Raw genomic sequence first — 17603 nt, 5'->3', positions numbered from 1 at the left:
CATTCGTGCATGTGAAGGAGGGCCCAGCTTTGTACAGCGTTTCGTCCCCTCTAACCATAACTCTCTCTCTCCCCTGGAGTCGGCCTCTCCGACTTTTATGTTTTCTTTTTTCTCTTAGATTGGTTGCCTCAATCCCGGTCGGCCATGACGGTTGGATCTCGTTTCAATGGTTACCACGAACAGATAACCCTCTTGCGCTAGCCACTCACAAATCGCCGTTACGCAAAAAAAGTAAGTTTTACGAATTTGGGCGCTCGGGGCACAGCATCAGTGCGTGCGCAAGTTGTGGACATCGTGGTCACACGCAATGCGCGCTGAGGGACCAATCGCGTGGCTTCATGCGAAAAACGCTACGCACGCAACCTGTGGGAAATGTGGGCACTCTTCTTTTGTTCTCGTGTTCTGCTTTTCATCTAAGTTGAATGCCATCAAACTCGCCGAGCTTTCCACGCAACTACTGTGGAAAAGGCTTTGCAAGAAACGCATCACGTTTATTCTGTCTGAATGGTTGTTGGCCAAGCGGCCGGATGCCACCATTACAGTCACTTGGATTTTTTTTCCTTTAGAAGTGACTTTACTATTACTCTATGAGACTTTTTACTGTCCACTGTTTACACCGCACAGTGACTCTACTCGGTTCTTAGCTTTACTCTGAGAATTACTAGGCTATGACCCGTGCTTCGTGTCCGCAAAACTCGTCCGCATGAATACGCCGTTCTGTTAAGATAAATGTGCCAATGTTTGATTGTGTTACATAGTGCGTGATGAGGTCTTGCTGTGGGAGAAATTTGGTTGATGAATTGTAATTAGTTACTCAATTAATCATAAAATTACAAATAGACGTAAAAATAGCTACAGACGTCGACATAGCACCTGGACGTCAATACAGTCACGGATGTCGACTTAGCTCCTGGACGTCACCCGATGACGTCATGGAACGCGTACTGTCGTCGTGAAAAAAAAAAAATCGTTGGTGGCACTTAGATATCTCAACTGCGGGAAGCCGAAAGCCGTTTGCGACTCATTGCACTGATTTGAATTTGCGCGGTGACGTCACGCTGCGCATGCGCAGTTGTTGCTTGGCGGCGGATCACAACACTCGCCACAGTGGGCAGTTTGCACACAGTCTAGCCGGCAGGTTGTGGTCACGTGACCTTGTCACGTGATCTAGGATATAAGGACGGACACCGCGATTAAAGGCTTTCGCCTTAAAACCCGCGTTCTAGAAAGTTCCATGACGTCACATTCGCTGACGTTACTGCATATCTATAAACAGAAGCAACGCAATGTTTTCGCATTTCTCCAATGCGGGTCACCGCAGTGATCTCAAAGTTTTTCGGTTCGCAAAACTGGTGATGCGCAGACGCGAGTAAAATGGGAAGAAACAACTTGGCAGGTGGCACCAGTGACGGCGCGGCGCCCATTTATAAAGGACAAAAAACAGAAAGGAGAAGAAAGAGAGAGGAAAATAGAGTAGAAGAGAAGGAAGGAATGATTGCAAAGAAAGCAGTCAAGAGGAAAGTCTCAAGGAATGGGGATAACCACAGCGCAGCCCGGGTCCCGTACAGCGCTGAAGTTCATAGTGGGCGCATTACACGCGCATGACGACAGAACCCCATGCGCCGGCGCTGAACAGCGTTTAGACTCGAGCACGCGAGGAGTTCGATCGCAAAGAAGCGAAATGACGTGCGCTGTGCACGGTTGCATGCTTCGTCTTCCGGGTCAGTGCGAGGACACGACGCAGCACCCCTACGTGAAGTGCACGGAAACTCGGAGAAAAAAGGGCTGCTTATTCTCATTCAGTGAGACTAGCGAGACCGTTGATCAGGATCAAGGAGCACAAAGGCCATATTCTAAACCACCCTGCATACGCAATGGTTAATTCCGAGTTTTAAACGCTTTGTTAGCAGACGCCGCGTTTTCCCGATTGGCATGTTCCGGTAGGAAGGGGGCGACACTTTAGGCACTTCGAAGAGCGCAGCAAACCCCAGGGCCTTTTCCGTCCTCTGCTTTTGTAGCGATAGCTACATTACGCCAGCCCTTCGAGCCTTCAGCGTGGCACCCCTCGAGCTGCGTGGCGGCGCCGTGGCTGGTCACGTAGTTGGTCACGTGGTGAGGGGCGGCTGCCGGCGGCGCAGCGCGCCGGCGAAGCCGAGAGGGTAAGTGCAGGAGAGGGGAAAAAGAGTGAATCCAGATGTAGCTATCGCGTCACTCCAGGTTTAACCATAGCTAAACCACAGCCATTTTTTTTTTTTGGGTGCAGAGGCAATATCGGGATTTTCTTGACCTCGCTACCTTCGAGGCGCACGTTGATAGGACGGGCAGCCAGACGACGACACACGAAAGAACAGAGGAGCTGGTCTCTATAACGAACTACAACAACACAAACAGATACGTACAAAAGAAACAGAAGCTTCACACTCAGCTAACAAAGCTGACAACACTTAACGCTGACCTATCGAAGCTGACACAATAGGTTACACTTGAGGTCGACGCTCGCTCTTCACGGGTTCGCAAAAGCGGGGCCTGTCTACTTACTTCGACGAAGCCTGAGGAATAACCGCATAATACCAATAATACCACGCCACGCGCCCTTATATAACCAAACCCGAAATTTCTAGAAGCGGGCGGAGGGGCTGAGAAACGGAGGAGGTGCCGCAGCACGCGTTAAGCTGCATCTCTTTTCCCATGTCTTCTCGACGGGGGCCGAACCATTTGTCCGTGCGCGCCGTTTCATCAAGGTTGCGGGGAGAGGAGGACAAAGGCCGTGAGCTGGGACGCGCTTCGAGCCAGTTTCGGATGTTCCTCTTTCTCTTACTTCAGAGGGCACGCCGATGTCGTGCGGCTGCCCTGTGGATAACGGCATCCACAGCGGCCTTACAGAGGGGACGCGTGGATACTCACGAAGTCCGCGCCTTCTGCACGTGCTATACGCACAGGTGGTCGGATGTTACTGTCCCTTTTACCTCCAGAGTACTAAACTCTCGCACCGGGACCGGTTAGCGAGTGCTCGCAAACCCAGGCATCAGGCGTCATCTTCCACCGGGCTGCCAAAACGCTACGATGTGCCTTCGCGCCATGCACAACAAGCGAGCCCTGTAGCCTTTCTGAGTGCTAAACATGTCCGTGTCATCTTCCTGGAGGTACAGGAAGTCATCTGGGCGCCACTGCGTTGTCTACGCACGCATTAACAGCCATAGTAGAAGAAGCAGCTGGGGCGTGGAGCGCTGTGCATGTGCGATGTGCGCGACGTGTGCCGAGAGCTCTGCCGCCCACTGCGGAGCCTCACTCCTCTCCAATCAGGCGTTAAAAGTTTCGACCAGAGTAAAATATGGATTGTTGCAGAGTACTGAACGAAATACGCGGCAAGTACGAAAGCACGCGTGACTACTGTATTTGAAACGGTCGTCCTAATTGCGTGGCCATCGCGATACGTTTAGCATTCAGTGACCGTCTTACGGGAACATGCTGGTATACGCCCGGAGCATTCGGGACGCGTGAATAAACGTCTCCATTTGTGGACTTGCAAGCCTGCTTCCTTGATGCGAGCCGCTCTGCCGCTCTCCTCCAAGCGGTGGTTGCGCGCGCCTCAGTGGTGTCCCATTGCGTACGTGTGGCTGGCTGAGGGTCTTCGGCTCGCGCACAGCTCGAACCCACGGTGGTTGATGGCCTTTACCCATCGTAGTGACTACAACACAAACCGTGTGAGACCCTGGGCCAGTGGTGCTGCTCTGCCATGGAAGAAGAATAAGCGCAGCCCGAAGCTGCAGCGTTAGTTTTCTGCGTTTACACGTTAGCGGCATCGACATACGTGGTCGCGCTGAAACAGCGCGCTGGCTTGGTGTGCCGCCGACAGAAGCCAATGAATTCGGTCAAGAGGGGCGATCCGTTGTGAGCCCCTTACGACCGTTGGAACCGGCTCGCATTTGTAGCTCGAGTGCTGTATAAGTGGCTAACGCTTCGTCAGGGTTCCCCGAATCATCGTATACCCCGAATTATCGTAATATCGCGGCTACGCACGTTCATAGTTCGTGGCTCGCAATAAGTGCCAGCCTAAGAGGGTTTGAGATACTGGCTTGACAAAACCATATCAGACTTGCTATCTGTACAGCTATATATTCTCATTGTCACGCAAACGTCAGGCGTGCAGATGAAAAGTTTGCAGGAATGCTGGCTGCATTATTGAATCCCGCCTCATCGTGTCGCGGACTTCTAACAACGCGTGGTTTGAGAAAACTGCGCGCGAAGTCCTTGCACTCACCGGAGGCATTTGCTCCGGTGGTTTACAAGCGGCCTGCAAAACACACCGCCAGTGGACACAACGGCCTCGCTGAAAGTCGCAGTATAAAAAACTCGATCACCGCAAATCGTATCTTCAATTACGGCATTGTGCAGCGTTTCAACAGTGCCGTTGAGCCGTTGCTCCCGTATGCGCCCTGCTTTGGGGGGGGGGGGGGGGGGGGTGCATAAGGCTTTATTTTCCGCTACCACCTGTGGGGATCACTGCTCAGAGCCTATATGCGCCGTGTGTCGTGTCGCCTCGCGCGGCAGCCCGAAAGTCCGCGTTCCACAGATGGCGCCACGACGCTTTCAAAAATGGCGGCACTCAAATTTATTTCGTGTTCTGGCCCATAAAATTCAATCCCGAATATTCAGCCTCAGGCAACAAAGGCGTGAAAAACGTTGTCTCCTACATTTCGGCAGCAAACACGGGTGGGAGCACGAAGTCTGTTCTTGCAAAGCCCAGCGCTTCTGAGGAGCAAAGGTTACACGTCTGAAGAGAACGAACTCGTGCACGTTCGTCGAGAAAAGTCACGTCCCACACTGCGTGCGCTGCGCAAAAGCCGACAGATCGACAGCGGATGTGCGCGCACAAATAGAGGCAGCACACAAATGTGCTGCGCGGAGTGTCGTCTCTTGTTTCCTCCACTACGTCCTGTGTTTCGCGCTGCTTTAAGGTGAATCCGTTCCAACTTGGCCAGTTTTCTGTTCTCGGAGTGAGATGTGAGCGCCTAACCGCGACGAATAGTATAGCATGGTATTCATGCGAACAACGCAGGGAAAATGCAGCGGGACGGCCGTCAGTCACGAGTGCGCAGTCAGGCGCGTGCTATAGGACCACGATAGAAGGTTCACTCGTTTAATTGTCAATTCTGACTGCAACTGCCCTCGCGACAGCTGAGGCTCGATAACAGCTGTCAAACGCTCTTTGGTGGAATATCCAGCATATGCCGAAAAGGCACCACATAGCTGGTGTAAAGTACAGAGACGCTGGGCGACGCACTAAGCATGGACCAAGCGATGCATGCTCTGTTATTTTACCTCCCCATCTCCCCTGCAGGCCAACCCCTATCCTCTTCAGCCATAAAAACAGCGCCGCACATTGGACCTCTAGTTTCTATGTTTAGATTAACTCTCCTTTCCAAGGAAATGAGAGCATGCTGCCTTCCTTCAAAATGGCTGTCATTTCTTTTCTGTCTTTCATTAGATAACCCAACTCGCTTTTTTATCTCCCCTTTCTGGACTGCTCCTTTCCTTACAGTGCCTTTCTAAAACCAAACGATGTAAGTGTAAAGGTCTTCAGGCGGTCGAAATTATTCCGCAGCCCTCCATTACGGCGCCTCTTTCTTTATTCTTTCACTCGCTCCTTTATTCTTTCACTTACGGCGCGGTTCAGGTGTCCGCCGAGAAATGAAAGTTACTGCGTCATTTCCGCATCTTATTACCACTACTAAAACCCAACCTAGGCTAAGGTAAGCCATTTTACGCGGGCCCTTTCTCCAGGAGAACGCGTTGTCCTAAAGGAAAAAAAGAATACTGTATAAAGTTACATCATTTCAGACATTCGGCGACCTTCAATTCGAATTAAATATCATGTTTTAAATCACTTTCATCAGCAGATTCATATGTGATGTGACGCGAGTTTCGCTGAACGGGAAACCTACGCCATTGCGTTAAGAAAGAGCTACAGCTTCACGCCTTTTCCTTTATGGCCGCGGTAACTGTGGTGGTCCTGGCAAACACATACACAAATGGCTACACACGACGTCGTCACGTGACGCAAGCGATGACGTCACAAGAGCTCTACTGGCGTGCACGCACCCTCGAGGCAGACAGCAGCAACAAAATCGCCGCCACACGAGGCACCCCCGCAGAGTAGCCCGTCGCCGCTTTAGCATAACGCCGCGGTAATGGGCGCGAAAAATGCGTCCGACTGTATACCATTCTCGCGCCTGGTACGCTGCTGTTTCTCGCCTTGACCTTCTCTCGCCTCCATTGCATGCGCCGTGCCGTAGACGAGAAGGGGTGCCATTTCCGTTGCCACAGGAACGCGGCGGAGGGGGAGGGAGCAAAGAAAGAAACGGGACTGGACGAAGGGGGGCGGGTATAAATTGCTCGCGGAAAGCCTGTTTGGCGCGGAAAAACAAACGAGCCGTGTGAGTGAACAGCTGCACAGCCGAGCCACCGGCGGAGGAGGAGGCTGGACGGACGAAACATGCAAGAAGAGCGAAGTGCACAGCATCAACAGCGGCAAGGGAGAAGCGGAAACAAATCAGCCTCGGGGCCGGCCGGGTGAGGCAAGCGACACAGCGGGTCGGTCCGCACGGCATCTACATTTGAATGCGAGCTGGCCTCCTCTCGTTTCCTTCTCTCTCTCTTCTTTATTTCTGCCCGTTCAAAGGCAGCACGCGTCCAGCGAAAGGTCGGACGGACACCAAAAAGAGCTTTCGCCAAGCTGTTTCTTTTGGTTACTTCGCTTCTTGGCATCTTTGCTGCTTTCTTTTTCAGCGGTTGCTTCGAGCGGCACGCGTCGCGCGCTCCAATCGATCGGTTTTGAAGCATGGAATAATGCGGACCGACCGCGGTGGGGCCGCGCTCTTTGCGGCTGGAACCGAAATGACGCAAACTGAAAACTGAAAAAAAAAAAAAACTCGACCGCGCTTTTAAGTTCCGCGGCCCCGTGAGTTACCTGAAAGAATTAAATTGGGCAACTACTTCTTTTATCGCGAAGTAGTATAGAATAATAACATGAGGATGATGATGCAGGGCGTAGAACAATTTTTACGTCGCCAAACTGCTGGCTGCACCAGCCACAAGCTCTTTACACGAGCGTGCTGGCGGGCTAGTTGGCACTGAATTGTGAAAGCAAGGCATAAGGACAAAGAATGACATAAAAAAAGGCGAGCTCGTGCGTCTCGTCTTCTCTGGGCCATTTTTCGTCCCCGTTCCTCGTGCTGCGCTTTCGCAATTTGAAACCCTGCGGTGCGAAACTTTTAGAATCGCTGCGAAACTGCCCGGGGTGCTTGAAGCACGCGAGACATGTCATGTTGAAGAGGTGTCAGGTGAAATCTAATCTCGACGCAGTTGTATATTGTAGTTATTTTTTCATTGCATCCGAGTCAGTTATAGCAGCATAAAATAATGACAGACTGTTTACAAACATAGTCGCACCTGGTGCATTGCGTTCGGGAATTGCATCTATGGAGCAAAATAAAAAAATTCATGAAGACAGTAATAGAAAACTGGTAAACCAAGAAGACGCACGAAAGCAGGTGGTGATTCTTCAATTGCAGGAGGCACTTAAGGTTTGAAGGCATGACGTGGCACATTTAGTGGGTCAATGCCCATACATGCAGAATTGGTCATTATCTGTTTAACATTTCAAGACGGCGGTGAACCCTCGTACCACTGTCTGTGCAGTGCAGCAGCGGTCAAGAGATACGACACGGCACTGGCAGGTGACTTGCTGCTATCACAGCCACTCGTAGTGATCGCGCAAACCATGCTGCTCTTCCCGAGCAACCTCTGGCGCGACGCTCCTCCGAACTTACTACCCGAGTTTGTTGGGCAAGCTCGGGTGGTGACTCGGGTTGCCTGGCGACGGCACATGATCGTACGGCGACAAGATTCTTGGTCGCTGTTGGTGAGCGTATGATTGCTTTCGCACTAAAAGTAGCGACGCGTACTGTTCCTCAGTTCAGAGTTTTCGCGATAAGATGACGTCGCATTACTGCAGAATAAGAAATAAAATAAAAATAGAAATAAAAGGAACATCGGTCACTAAGCCTTCTTCGTCCCGCTTATTTTTACCGCAAGGCGAAGCCGATGACGTCCAGCTCATGTTGCCCAAATTCTCACTGCGTTGCTAGCCAGTCTAGCATTAAAGGAGGGAAGCAAAAAAAAAAAAAAAACTGAGGCACGTCTTCGCTTGAAGGAAGTATGAGAAGCGAATTATTCAGAATGGCTGATGAGGCCGTGTTGGTTCTTTCGAAAGTGATTAAAATTTCAGATGTTGCAAAAAGGATAACTGACGCTTACAGCTTCCCTCAATGGCTGCAGAGCTTGCGTCCTATGTGCGCGATGTCGTTTTTGCGTCAGCATTGCACTCTCCTCGCTACTATATAGATCTTTACCTTTCCTTTGAAACTCTAGCGACGGCTAAAACTCGGCTTCTGAGTCAAGCGCTGAACCGAAGTCAAGCCTGTTTGCCTGAAGCCACTCAAGGCTAGTATCAAAGCCTCGATGCTACACAATTACGGCGGGCACTTAAGACTACTTACATGCTTTAAATGCGAATGCATTGTATCACCGTGAGCTAGCTTCATTACAGATTTCTTCCTTTCTAATGACACACCGATTCATTAGCATACAGTCGTAAGAAAAGGTTCACTGTTACTCGCCAGAAGTAACGCGGTATTGTGGCCTATGCATTGCGTGCTCCCTTCGCAGCCTGCCGGTCCTTGGTTCTATTCGCCTCACCTTCGGAAAAAATTTCATTTTTCGTTCTTTGAGGTAGACGTCACTACCTACCGCTGACGTCATGCGAGAGAATGGTGACGTCACTGAGAAATTTCGTGCTTTCGCATTAACAAAATACTCAACGACAAGGGTACCACGAGCACAGCTCAGCGCTATCGGTGTCTACAATGCACTACAGCACAGTAATCTTATAACCAGTGGTCTCGATGTGGCTTTCGCAGCCAACAGAGTGGCACAGCAGTTGCTGCAAACAGTTTACCGACCATTCGCTCACGAAGCAGTGACAACCAAGGCAACGGGGCTCCGAGTTCTGCAACGGCCGGCGGCGCTCGAGCCGGCAAGCCTGGTGAGCGAAAAACGGAAGAGATTTAGAATCGAGGAATGGCATCTTCCGGCATCGAGATTTCGTGGCATCCGCGTTTTGTGCGTCCACTTTGGCGGTGTAAAATGACGAAAGGGCTGAAGGGGTCGGATGCTCGCCAGAACAGAATTCGCACGGTTATCCTATACGCTGGGAATGGAATAGGGATTGAGGGATAAAGGCGCCGCTGGGCAACGGGAGACGACACTGCGAGCGCGCCTTTGAGGAAGCGCGCCCCGGGGGCTGTCGCAGTCGGACCCTGCAAACTTGAGAAACCCGAGATGCGCCTTTGTCTGTGCTCACGCAGCCAAAGGGGTGAGGCCTTTCAGGACGTTCTTGATTCTTGTTTGTTATTACTGTGTTTCGTTCTGAGCAGCGAGCGACTGTCCACTCGGTCAGGGGATGCCGCATGCGAAGTGAAGCGAGCGCAGTGACATTAGAGACGTTCGAAAATCGTTCTTCGATGCTGGCTGTGCAGTCGTGACTGATGCGGGAGGGAAAAAATTTCGAGCATTCATTTATTGATTTCGCCATTTCACGTGTCACAAGCACAGTTTTTCCTGTTTTCTGACTAGTTTTCCTATTTGCGTATAATATCAAAAAAATTATTCCTAAATTTAGTAGTGAAATAACCAAAAAATCGCAATTTTCTGCAGAAAGCTTGTTGTTCCTCATTTTTCTCATGACTGTACACAGTTCAGCTAATTGGTGAGTACTCTAGTAAGCGGAATATCAGCTTGTCGATACAACAGACGGCACAGCATCAAAGAAACAATACATTGCTTCTAAACGAGCATGGCCTCTGTGCGCCTTCTGCTGTCCGTGTTGTGTCTCAGGGTTGTTGAAGCTCGCGCTACTTCATTACCGACTCGGCTCTCGGATACTCTAGCGCTGTTTGCAATAAGCCGGTTATCACTGATGTCCGATACAGCAATGATTCCGTGCGAGTGAGCGGTAGGACGGAAGAGGAAACTACACGGGCGTGCTGACTGACACCCAGATGGCCACCGCCGCAGCCGCGTCCGAGCGGAATAGTTGAAAGAAAAAAGGCGGAAAGAGGCACTGATGATCGCGGAACCGCCGTCTGAGAGAGGCGCGCAACACTGCGGACAATAAGCGGGGTGGTTGCTTAGCATCCGGGAATAGAGACTTAAGGCCTTCCTGATGTCGAAAATAAGACAGCAGGGGCCCAAAGCGTCGAGGGGAGGTAGTGATATTATCTCGGGACTTTCACTAAACTTCTTGAGGACTGAGAAAGAGGGTGATTTGCCTGTTCACCGCCTCTAGTTTGTACGAAAGCTCAGTTTGGTATTGTTGATGACTCCGATACAGTGGCAATTCCGCACTGAGAGAAGCTAAATTTAAAAGCACTATTTGTGCGTCGTGATGCCTGTAATGTGCGACGTTGTTGAGGTAGAGGCATGCCACATATGCAACGACGAGGCCTTCTCGAAGTTCTTCGAGCCACCTTTGAAATTGACAAGCATCTCCGAGACGGCCAAAGCACAGGGCCAGGTCTTCGTCACAGATTGCGCAGGTGAATGGTGATGACAGAAAAGACACGACTTGAGAGCATTTGAGGCTTTGCCGGTTGAGGATCTCAACACACAACCTGTTCCTCCTTTGCATATATTCATAAACATAGCGAGACGGGCGATGGCAACTGCATCCAATTATTGTTCCGAGTAGAAAATGATTTCCTGGACGTTTGCCGACAGTAAAGCGCACAATTGTGGCTGGGAAAAAAACATATACAACTATCACACGGTCAAGCGATAAACCCATAATTCTCCGTGCAGTGATTTATTTATTTTATTTATCGAATACCTGCATCGCTTTCGTGGCATCATAGCAACCACATGTTATAGATACAACAATCGCCCATGCACAACACAACGCCATTCGATTCGAACTCGTGATGTGTGCACAGAGATGGATGGGCTGCCACTGTTTTGGAGTGAATGGCCGTGTAGCCTAGTCTCTGGGGTCCCCGCCCAAAAATCAATGTCGACGCACGCAGTTAACTTGCGCAATCGAACGATGGTGGCGACACCTACATTTCGTTTCTTGATCTTTTATGGCTTACAAAAGATCCGTTTTCGATAAGAGTGGTTGGCAGAATCTATTGATACGGGCCAACTTCAATCTGTCCTCAGTGTCCCTTTAAAATTAGCCTTGACCCACCTCTGCATGCGAAGCTGCAATCAGGGCTGGCTTAAGGTGTGCAGGGGGCAACGGTGGTGACACTTTGCGTCACAGCAGTTCACTTGAGATCCAAGCTTTGTCCCCACCGATGCGAATTCTGCATGGGTCCTTGAGGGCAATTATGTGGCTCTATAGTTGAACCTTCCCTATTATTTTCCCGACTGGGCAGCTTGAGACACACTGCTCGGTATATTTACGACTAGAGAAGGCAGTACGCTGTCGGCGCGAAAGAAAATATGTTCGTATCGTCACACAGAGCCGTGCGTGACGTCGGCCTTGACCCATCTTGGAGCCTCCAAGAACGGCCACGGAACGGGAGGCTGGAGGTCGGCACTGACCTTTGACCCTGAGCTGTGCGCCGGCGAATTTGTGCGTCTCATGGCCGAGGTTGGCGGGCCGCCGTGTGCTCTCGTGAAGCACCTGCACTCCCGAGAGGTCCAGGCCCCGGCGCTCTAGCAACGCTGTCAGGGCGTCTCTGCACAGGGGAAGAGAGAGAGGCCAGGGTAAACACACTGCAGGTGAGCCCAAGCAAAAACATTCAGTCTTTCGACAGCACACGACAACGAACACTTGGCGAGACTCGACGATCAACTATAGCTAGGTACGATGCTATCAATAGAGATAGCACGACTGCGCAGGGCTTGGGCTTATCAGAACGGGAGTCGGCGGAGTTTCGGTGAAATGAAGAATGGGATAATGGGGCGAATCAGTGGGTCTGTCGACGAGCACAAACAACGTGATATTGCATTCGAGCTCGCGATAAGACCTGATGTCGTTTAATTGATTAGAGCGGCCACGTGTTACAGAAGGATGCCAACGAGTGAGATTGTATTACACGCGACAACAGCGGTACGCCTTTATGCGCGAGTGTGGTTCAGTATCCGCTGATATGGGGCTATGTATTTTTTTCAGTTGGAGCAGATTTATTTTCTGTACACATGTGCGAGGAAGTGAACAAGCTGTCCGACGTAAGTTACGCCACAATTCAGAAATATCGCCTATTGATGACGTTTTACATAACCTTGCTAGCAAACGCAACTACTACTACCGCGTTGAAAAGTGAGTTTTTTTTTTACATCTTCGCTGAAAACTGGGGCTTGGGAAGCGAGACAATGCGTAGAAGCCAAGAAAAGGTCAGCAGAACAAAATTTCGAGATGTATAGCTGACAGCAACAGAACCACACACAGCCAAGTGCCAATCGTGTCGCACGTGTCCACTCCGGGTCACGTTCTAAATTCGTCTTCCAAAGCATCGCTGAATGCAGGAACCAAACTTTTCACGCTGAACTGCAGCCGAAGAGGTAACAAATACATTACGAAAAAAAGAAAGAAATCCTGGTTGGCTCGGCCGATGAGCTGAGTGCATTGCGGAATTTACCATTCCCGAACATGCTCTCGAACGTGAGTTTGAGCCACTGCACGCCGCCCCGTCTCCTCCCGGTTGCCCTTCACGACAGGTTGGGGTAAAGGCGAGACCTCGCCCGCACCACTAACGTTGTGCCGCGGGTGACCCTTCACGGCAGCAAACACGCATGCCCGTTGCAAGAACACCCAGAGAACGCGTCGCACATGGATCAACCTCAGCGGCTGCAGTGGTCGGCTTCGCAGCCGTGCATTCACAGCGTTCGTTGTGCGGAAGGAGTGCCTTCCCTTCTCTGGGGACGGTGTGAACGCTTTCGTGATTTCTTTTCCTTCGCGGTAATAATTGGCACGGTGCGCAGCAGTCGCCCTAAGGGTCTCGCTATTCCCTCCTTCTGCCGCTTTCTCTTCCCCGTTTTGCTCGCATACTCTCGCTTATCTCTCTGCAATTTTTTTCGCCAACTTCCTCTCGGTTATTTTTGAATTCTGGCGCTACAATCCTCGTTATGTCCCGATCGTTGTGGAGCTATGGATTAAAATATCAGCCACCGCTGCTCTCGCTTGCTATGCTCCAGGCTTTTGCCATTTTATTTGCCTCCAAGTTCACCTCTATAGCTGCTGCCTGAAGCATGCAGGACGGCCTCCGATCACACGTGTAGACATCCTTGCCCGTGACGGATACACTTCTGAAATTTTTGAAAAAGACCACATTGAAACGAAGGGGGTCGCTCGAAAATTTATTCTGCAGTAAACATGAGGATGGAGATGCTCGTGGTGCTGCTAGCGTAATAATAATAATAATAATAATAATAATAATAATAATAATAATAATAATAATAATAATAATAATAATAATAATAATAATAATAATAATAATAATAATAATAATAATAATAATAATAATAATATAGAATCACAAGGAAGTGCTATTATATACCTCGGTAATTTGTGTCGTTAATTTTGTGTGCACGACCACAGAGGTATCTTTAAGTCCATTAGCACTGATCATGGCCATCCCACACATTTAGCCATTGCGCCTATGTTTGTCTAGAGACTGCTTTGCGGCAGGCTGCGCTCCTTCCAACCGGGTTGTTGGCAACCAGCCCAGGTGTGTGCGTGTGTGCGTGCGTGTGTGCGCGTGTGTGCGCGTGTGTGCGTGCGTGTGCGCGTGTGTGCGTGCGTGTGCGCGTGCGTGTGTGTGTGGAGCACCGGGCGCGTAACTCGGACGCCGTGGGTTCGGATCCTACTGGCGGTACGTTTTGTTTTTCCTTCTGCTTTCCAACGAATTATCTTTTAAAAATGATTACCCTATTGACCTCCCATTGATCAACACCACAAATTGAAAAAAACATCCCCTATGCTCCTTGGTATCGGTGACAGTTCACTTTCGTCATGAATGTGTGCGTGTATGTATATATATATATATATATATATATATATATATATATATATATATATATATATATATATATATATATATATATATATATATATATATATATATATATATATATATATATATATATATATACACGCACATAACATACACCTGCGAGGTTGTGATGACGTCACAAGTTCACGTGACATAGGTGGTAGGTGGACGATGGACAATGCCGAATAATGGACACTAGACGGATTTGGCTTTACTACGCAAATGGTCATTTTTTTTATTGCGTACTTATGAAATGCCTTCAATCCACAGGAAAACTAGCTTATCGTCCGCGCTATGACTGCTCCTTCACATTTCCAATCTCACCCACAGTTCTGTGAAAGAAACAACGCCACTTCCCGGAAAAGCACCTTATTGCGTCCTTAAGGTTAGCATACGCTAAGAATTCGTTTCTTGCGCTGCAGCAGCGAAAAAAATGTCGAAGACAGAGCCCACACAAATTTTTCATGAAAGAATAAACTAAAAATCGAAAGGCTTGAACGCAGCAGGTCGGATGATGACAGTGTCAAGAATTTGCTCCCTTAGGTGGCGAAAGTGGCTGCGTTCTAGAGATGCGATTTGAGTTTGGACGAAGATAATTGATGCCGAGGGTGCTTTCTCTTAGTACGGCACCCTGCCTAACCTGTTCTTGCGTGAATAAGACGTGCATCACGATCAATTCTCAAAATCGATGGTAGTGTCGATGCACAGGTGAATGTGGCAACGAAGCACGCAGAATCTGCACAACCAAAAAAATCGCGAATTCACGGGAAATCTGAATAGTTCTGCGGACAGCTGCCGTCACGCTTCTGCCTCGTTTGCAGTGCGGACACTTTCAAAGACGACACATATTGCATTCCGTGGAAAAGGCATATCCGTATCAGAAGCGGCGGTATAGGGCGTCGAAATAAAACCTTTCCACAACAACGCGAAATTATCACAGTATACAACGGTTCGAACAAAGGCAAATGAATAAGCGGAGACAGCTAAAGAAGGTCGGAGAGTTCGGAGTGTAGGTGATTCTCTAACACGCATCAAGGAATCGTACAGACCTGACAGGTGTCGTTTTTAGAATTCGCGAAGACGGAGTGTGCGATGAAATCAGAGGAGAGACAGCAAGATATTAGAAACCGGGTCGAGAAGAATGCGTGGATCTGTGGACGCGTCAGACAAGAGAGGCGCGAGATTTTTTTAAAAGGCCGCATAAACTTGACGGTACGATGTGGCCGTGAAGTTGCTTCGACGGCGCTAATGACAGCGTCCGCGAAACACATGAGTTTCTCGTTACGGCATTATCGCTTCTAGGTCAAGTCTGAGTGAAACTCCTTCAGAAAAGTTAGGTCAGCTTCACCACAATTCTGCACTTCCTAATAATGGCGGAAGCAACTTTTCAAAATGGAATATATAGCTGTGGTTAGGGTGTTTCATGAAGCGTAAAAAGCCAACGTAGTTCCCGTCACAACATTACGAGCACCTGCGAAACTATAACGAGCAAATTCAGCACCATATTCTCGCTTTAGCGATAGCCAGTTACGTCATGATTAGAGCAGTGTGCAACGTGGGGAAGCCAACCTAAGGCGAGGATGAAAACTGAGAGCAAGGATACAGGGAAGCGACCAAATGTACAGGGCAACTTATGCGTACGCACGCGCATGCGGAAAAGTGACCGAGGACATATTTGCTTGGTTGTTCATTTTACGGGAAGGAGTAAGTTGCGGCATGCGTATGTAGCAGCCAGTTGAAGAAAGAGAAAACATAAAAAGAATTCACAGAAAAGAAAGAGGAGGGAAAAGAGGTGTGGCGGCGCTGAACTACCAGTACGGGCAAGCATCGAAATGGGAGCACGACTCCCAAGGGAAAAAAAAATCAGGAAAAGGAAAGGAAAAGGCACGCCCGCGCTAATCACTGCCCGCTCTCTGGTCGCACGCTTTTATGCCGGGCGTGATGAATCGTCACAAGGCAGCGGCTCTCGCATGCGGCTCTTCATCATGCGTGAAAGGAGAACGGCTGAAGTTTCTCCCCTGGACGTACTTGGCGTCCATGAACGCCGACGGGAGCATATTCCTATCACGCTCGGATATTTATACGCGAACTCCAATAAGGGGAAACGTTGCCTCGCGGAGTCTCGCGTAGTAGTCTCGGGAATCTGGCGCACGGGAACAGTAAACACACGTGCCCACAAGAGCACACATGCAGGCACTTAAATATACGAGCAAGCACACACAGCGTGCTCGCTCAGTTCAAGGCACACCGCCAACGGACATTGGACCAGACGAACGCGTGATCAGCGAACGCCCAATTCACACGCAAAGAGTAGGATACTGCGGTGCCAAACTATGGAAAGGGAAGGGGCCGGGGGGGGGGGGGGGGGTGCAGAGGAGCAGAGGTGGTGCTCCGGCACTCAACACGGGGCTCTTAAAATACGTAGTATCTGGACATGCGCGCTCTCCTCAGCATAAGCACACGAGCATTAACTCGCGCGCCCAAACGAAAACGCGCCGCGTGTTAAACGAGCACGTGTGTAAAGCGGATCAATAGAGACAAGCACGTACGGCTGTAAGCGACGCTCTTCACCACGCACTTGCCGCGCGGTGGAAGGGCGGGGGCGCACGGGAGAGAGAACCGCGCCCCGCGCGCGACCATATAGCGTGCACCTCCATTACTCCCCGACCTAATTAGCCTCAATTAGAGATAAGCGCCGACGCGCATCATCCCACTCCCCATGATCCAGCGCCTTTTAATTGGGCCGCGGGTCGAATCGTCAATACGGGCCGCGCGCCCGCCCGCGATAGTGGCGCCTGTCTGTTGTTTTTATTTTTATCCCCGCCCCCTCTACCGCGCAAGCAACCACATCGCCGCCGTGTGCGTGCGTGTGAGTGTGTTTACGGGTGCGGGATGGGCGCGCCGCCTACGCTGTGGCGGGAGTCTGTAGTGCGCGCGATTGATTGCACGGTCGTCCGCAGAGACGCGTCCCGATTCAGCTCTTCGATTGCCGCCGCCGTTTCCCCCCGGACAAAGGATGCTCTCGGAGAGTCGGCTGCATCGGGCGATAGATGGCTCGGCGTGAAGCGGCCGGCCGCGATGGCCGATAAGCTGATCGCGGGGGAGGGGGCAGAGCGGCGGTCAGATGGGTGCTCGGACGCCCCGAATTCATTAATCTCAATGCAGCTCTCTGTCCCCCGTCCCTCCGTGTAGCGCCGCCGCGTTGTATATAAATGCGCGCGATCGAGCTCGATTCAGAAGCGAGCAGATTTCGTCGCGCCTCGGCGTGGAAGCGAGCAGAGTGCCTTTCTGGCTCGACGCGCGCTTTGTGGTCAAACGGGCGGCATGATCTATCGCGCAGTTGCAGATTTCGGCGGCGCGCGGCGGCCGGATCAAAGACAGGATTGAGACGCAGTCAACTTTCGGAGACGTGGAAAAAGGGAGGAAAATACGTGCTTCGACAAATGGAAGAGAATGAAAAAAAAAAACTTGGAAAAGCAGAATTAA

General features: G+C 50.4%; 1 protein-coding gene across 6 annotated transcripts in view; it reads right to left on the bottom strand.

Moving 5' to 3' along the window:
- LOC144120480 (pleckstrin homology domain-containing family G member 5-like) overlaps positions 1-17603 on the bottom strand; it is a 626877-nt gene that overhangs the window by 55157 nt on the left and 554117 nt on the right. For all 6 annotated transcript variants that reach the window (XM_077652910.1, XM_077652911.1, XM_077652912.1 and 3 more), the window contains one exon: positions 11665-11801. In XM_077652910.1, coding sequence (XP_077509036.1) covers positions 11665-11801 — 137 coding nt within the window. The remainder of the gene's footprint in view (positions 1-11664; positions 11802-17603) is intronic.

Source organism: Amblyomma americanum, chromosome 2 (genome assembly GCF_052857255.1).
Source record: "Amblyomma americanum isolate KBUSLIRL-KWMA chromosome 2, ASM5285725v1, whole genome shotgun sequence".
In the NCBI taxonomy this organism is placed as follows: Eukaryota; Metazoa; Arthropoda; class Arachnida; order Ixodida; family Ixodidae; genus Amblyomma; species Amblyomma americanum.
Note: the sequence above shows the minus strand (reverse complement) of the source record. Positions and strands in the feature narration are given on the sequence as shown.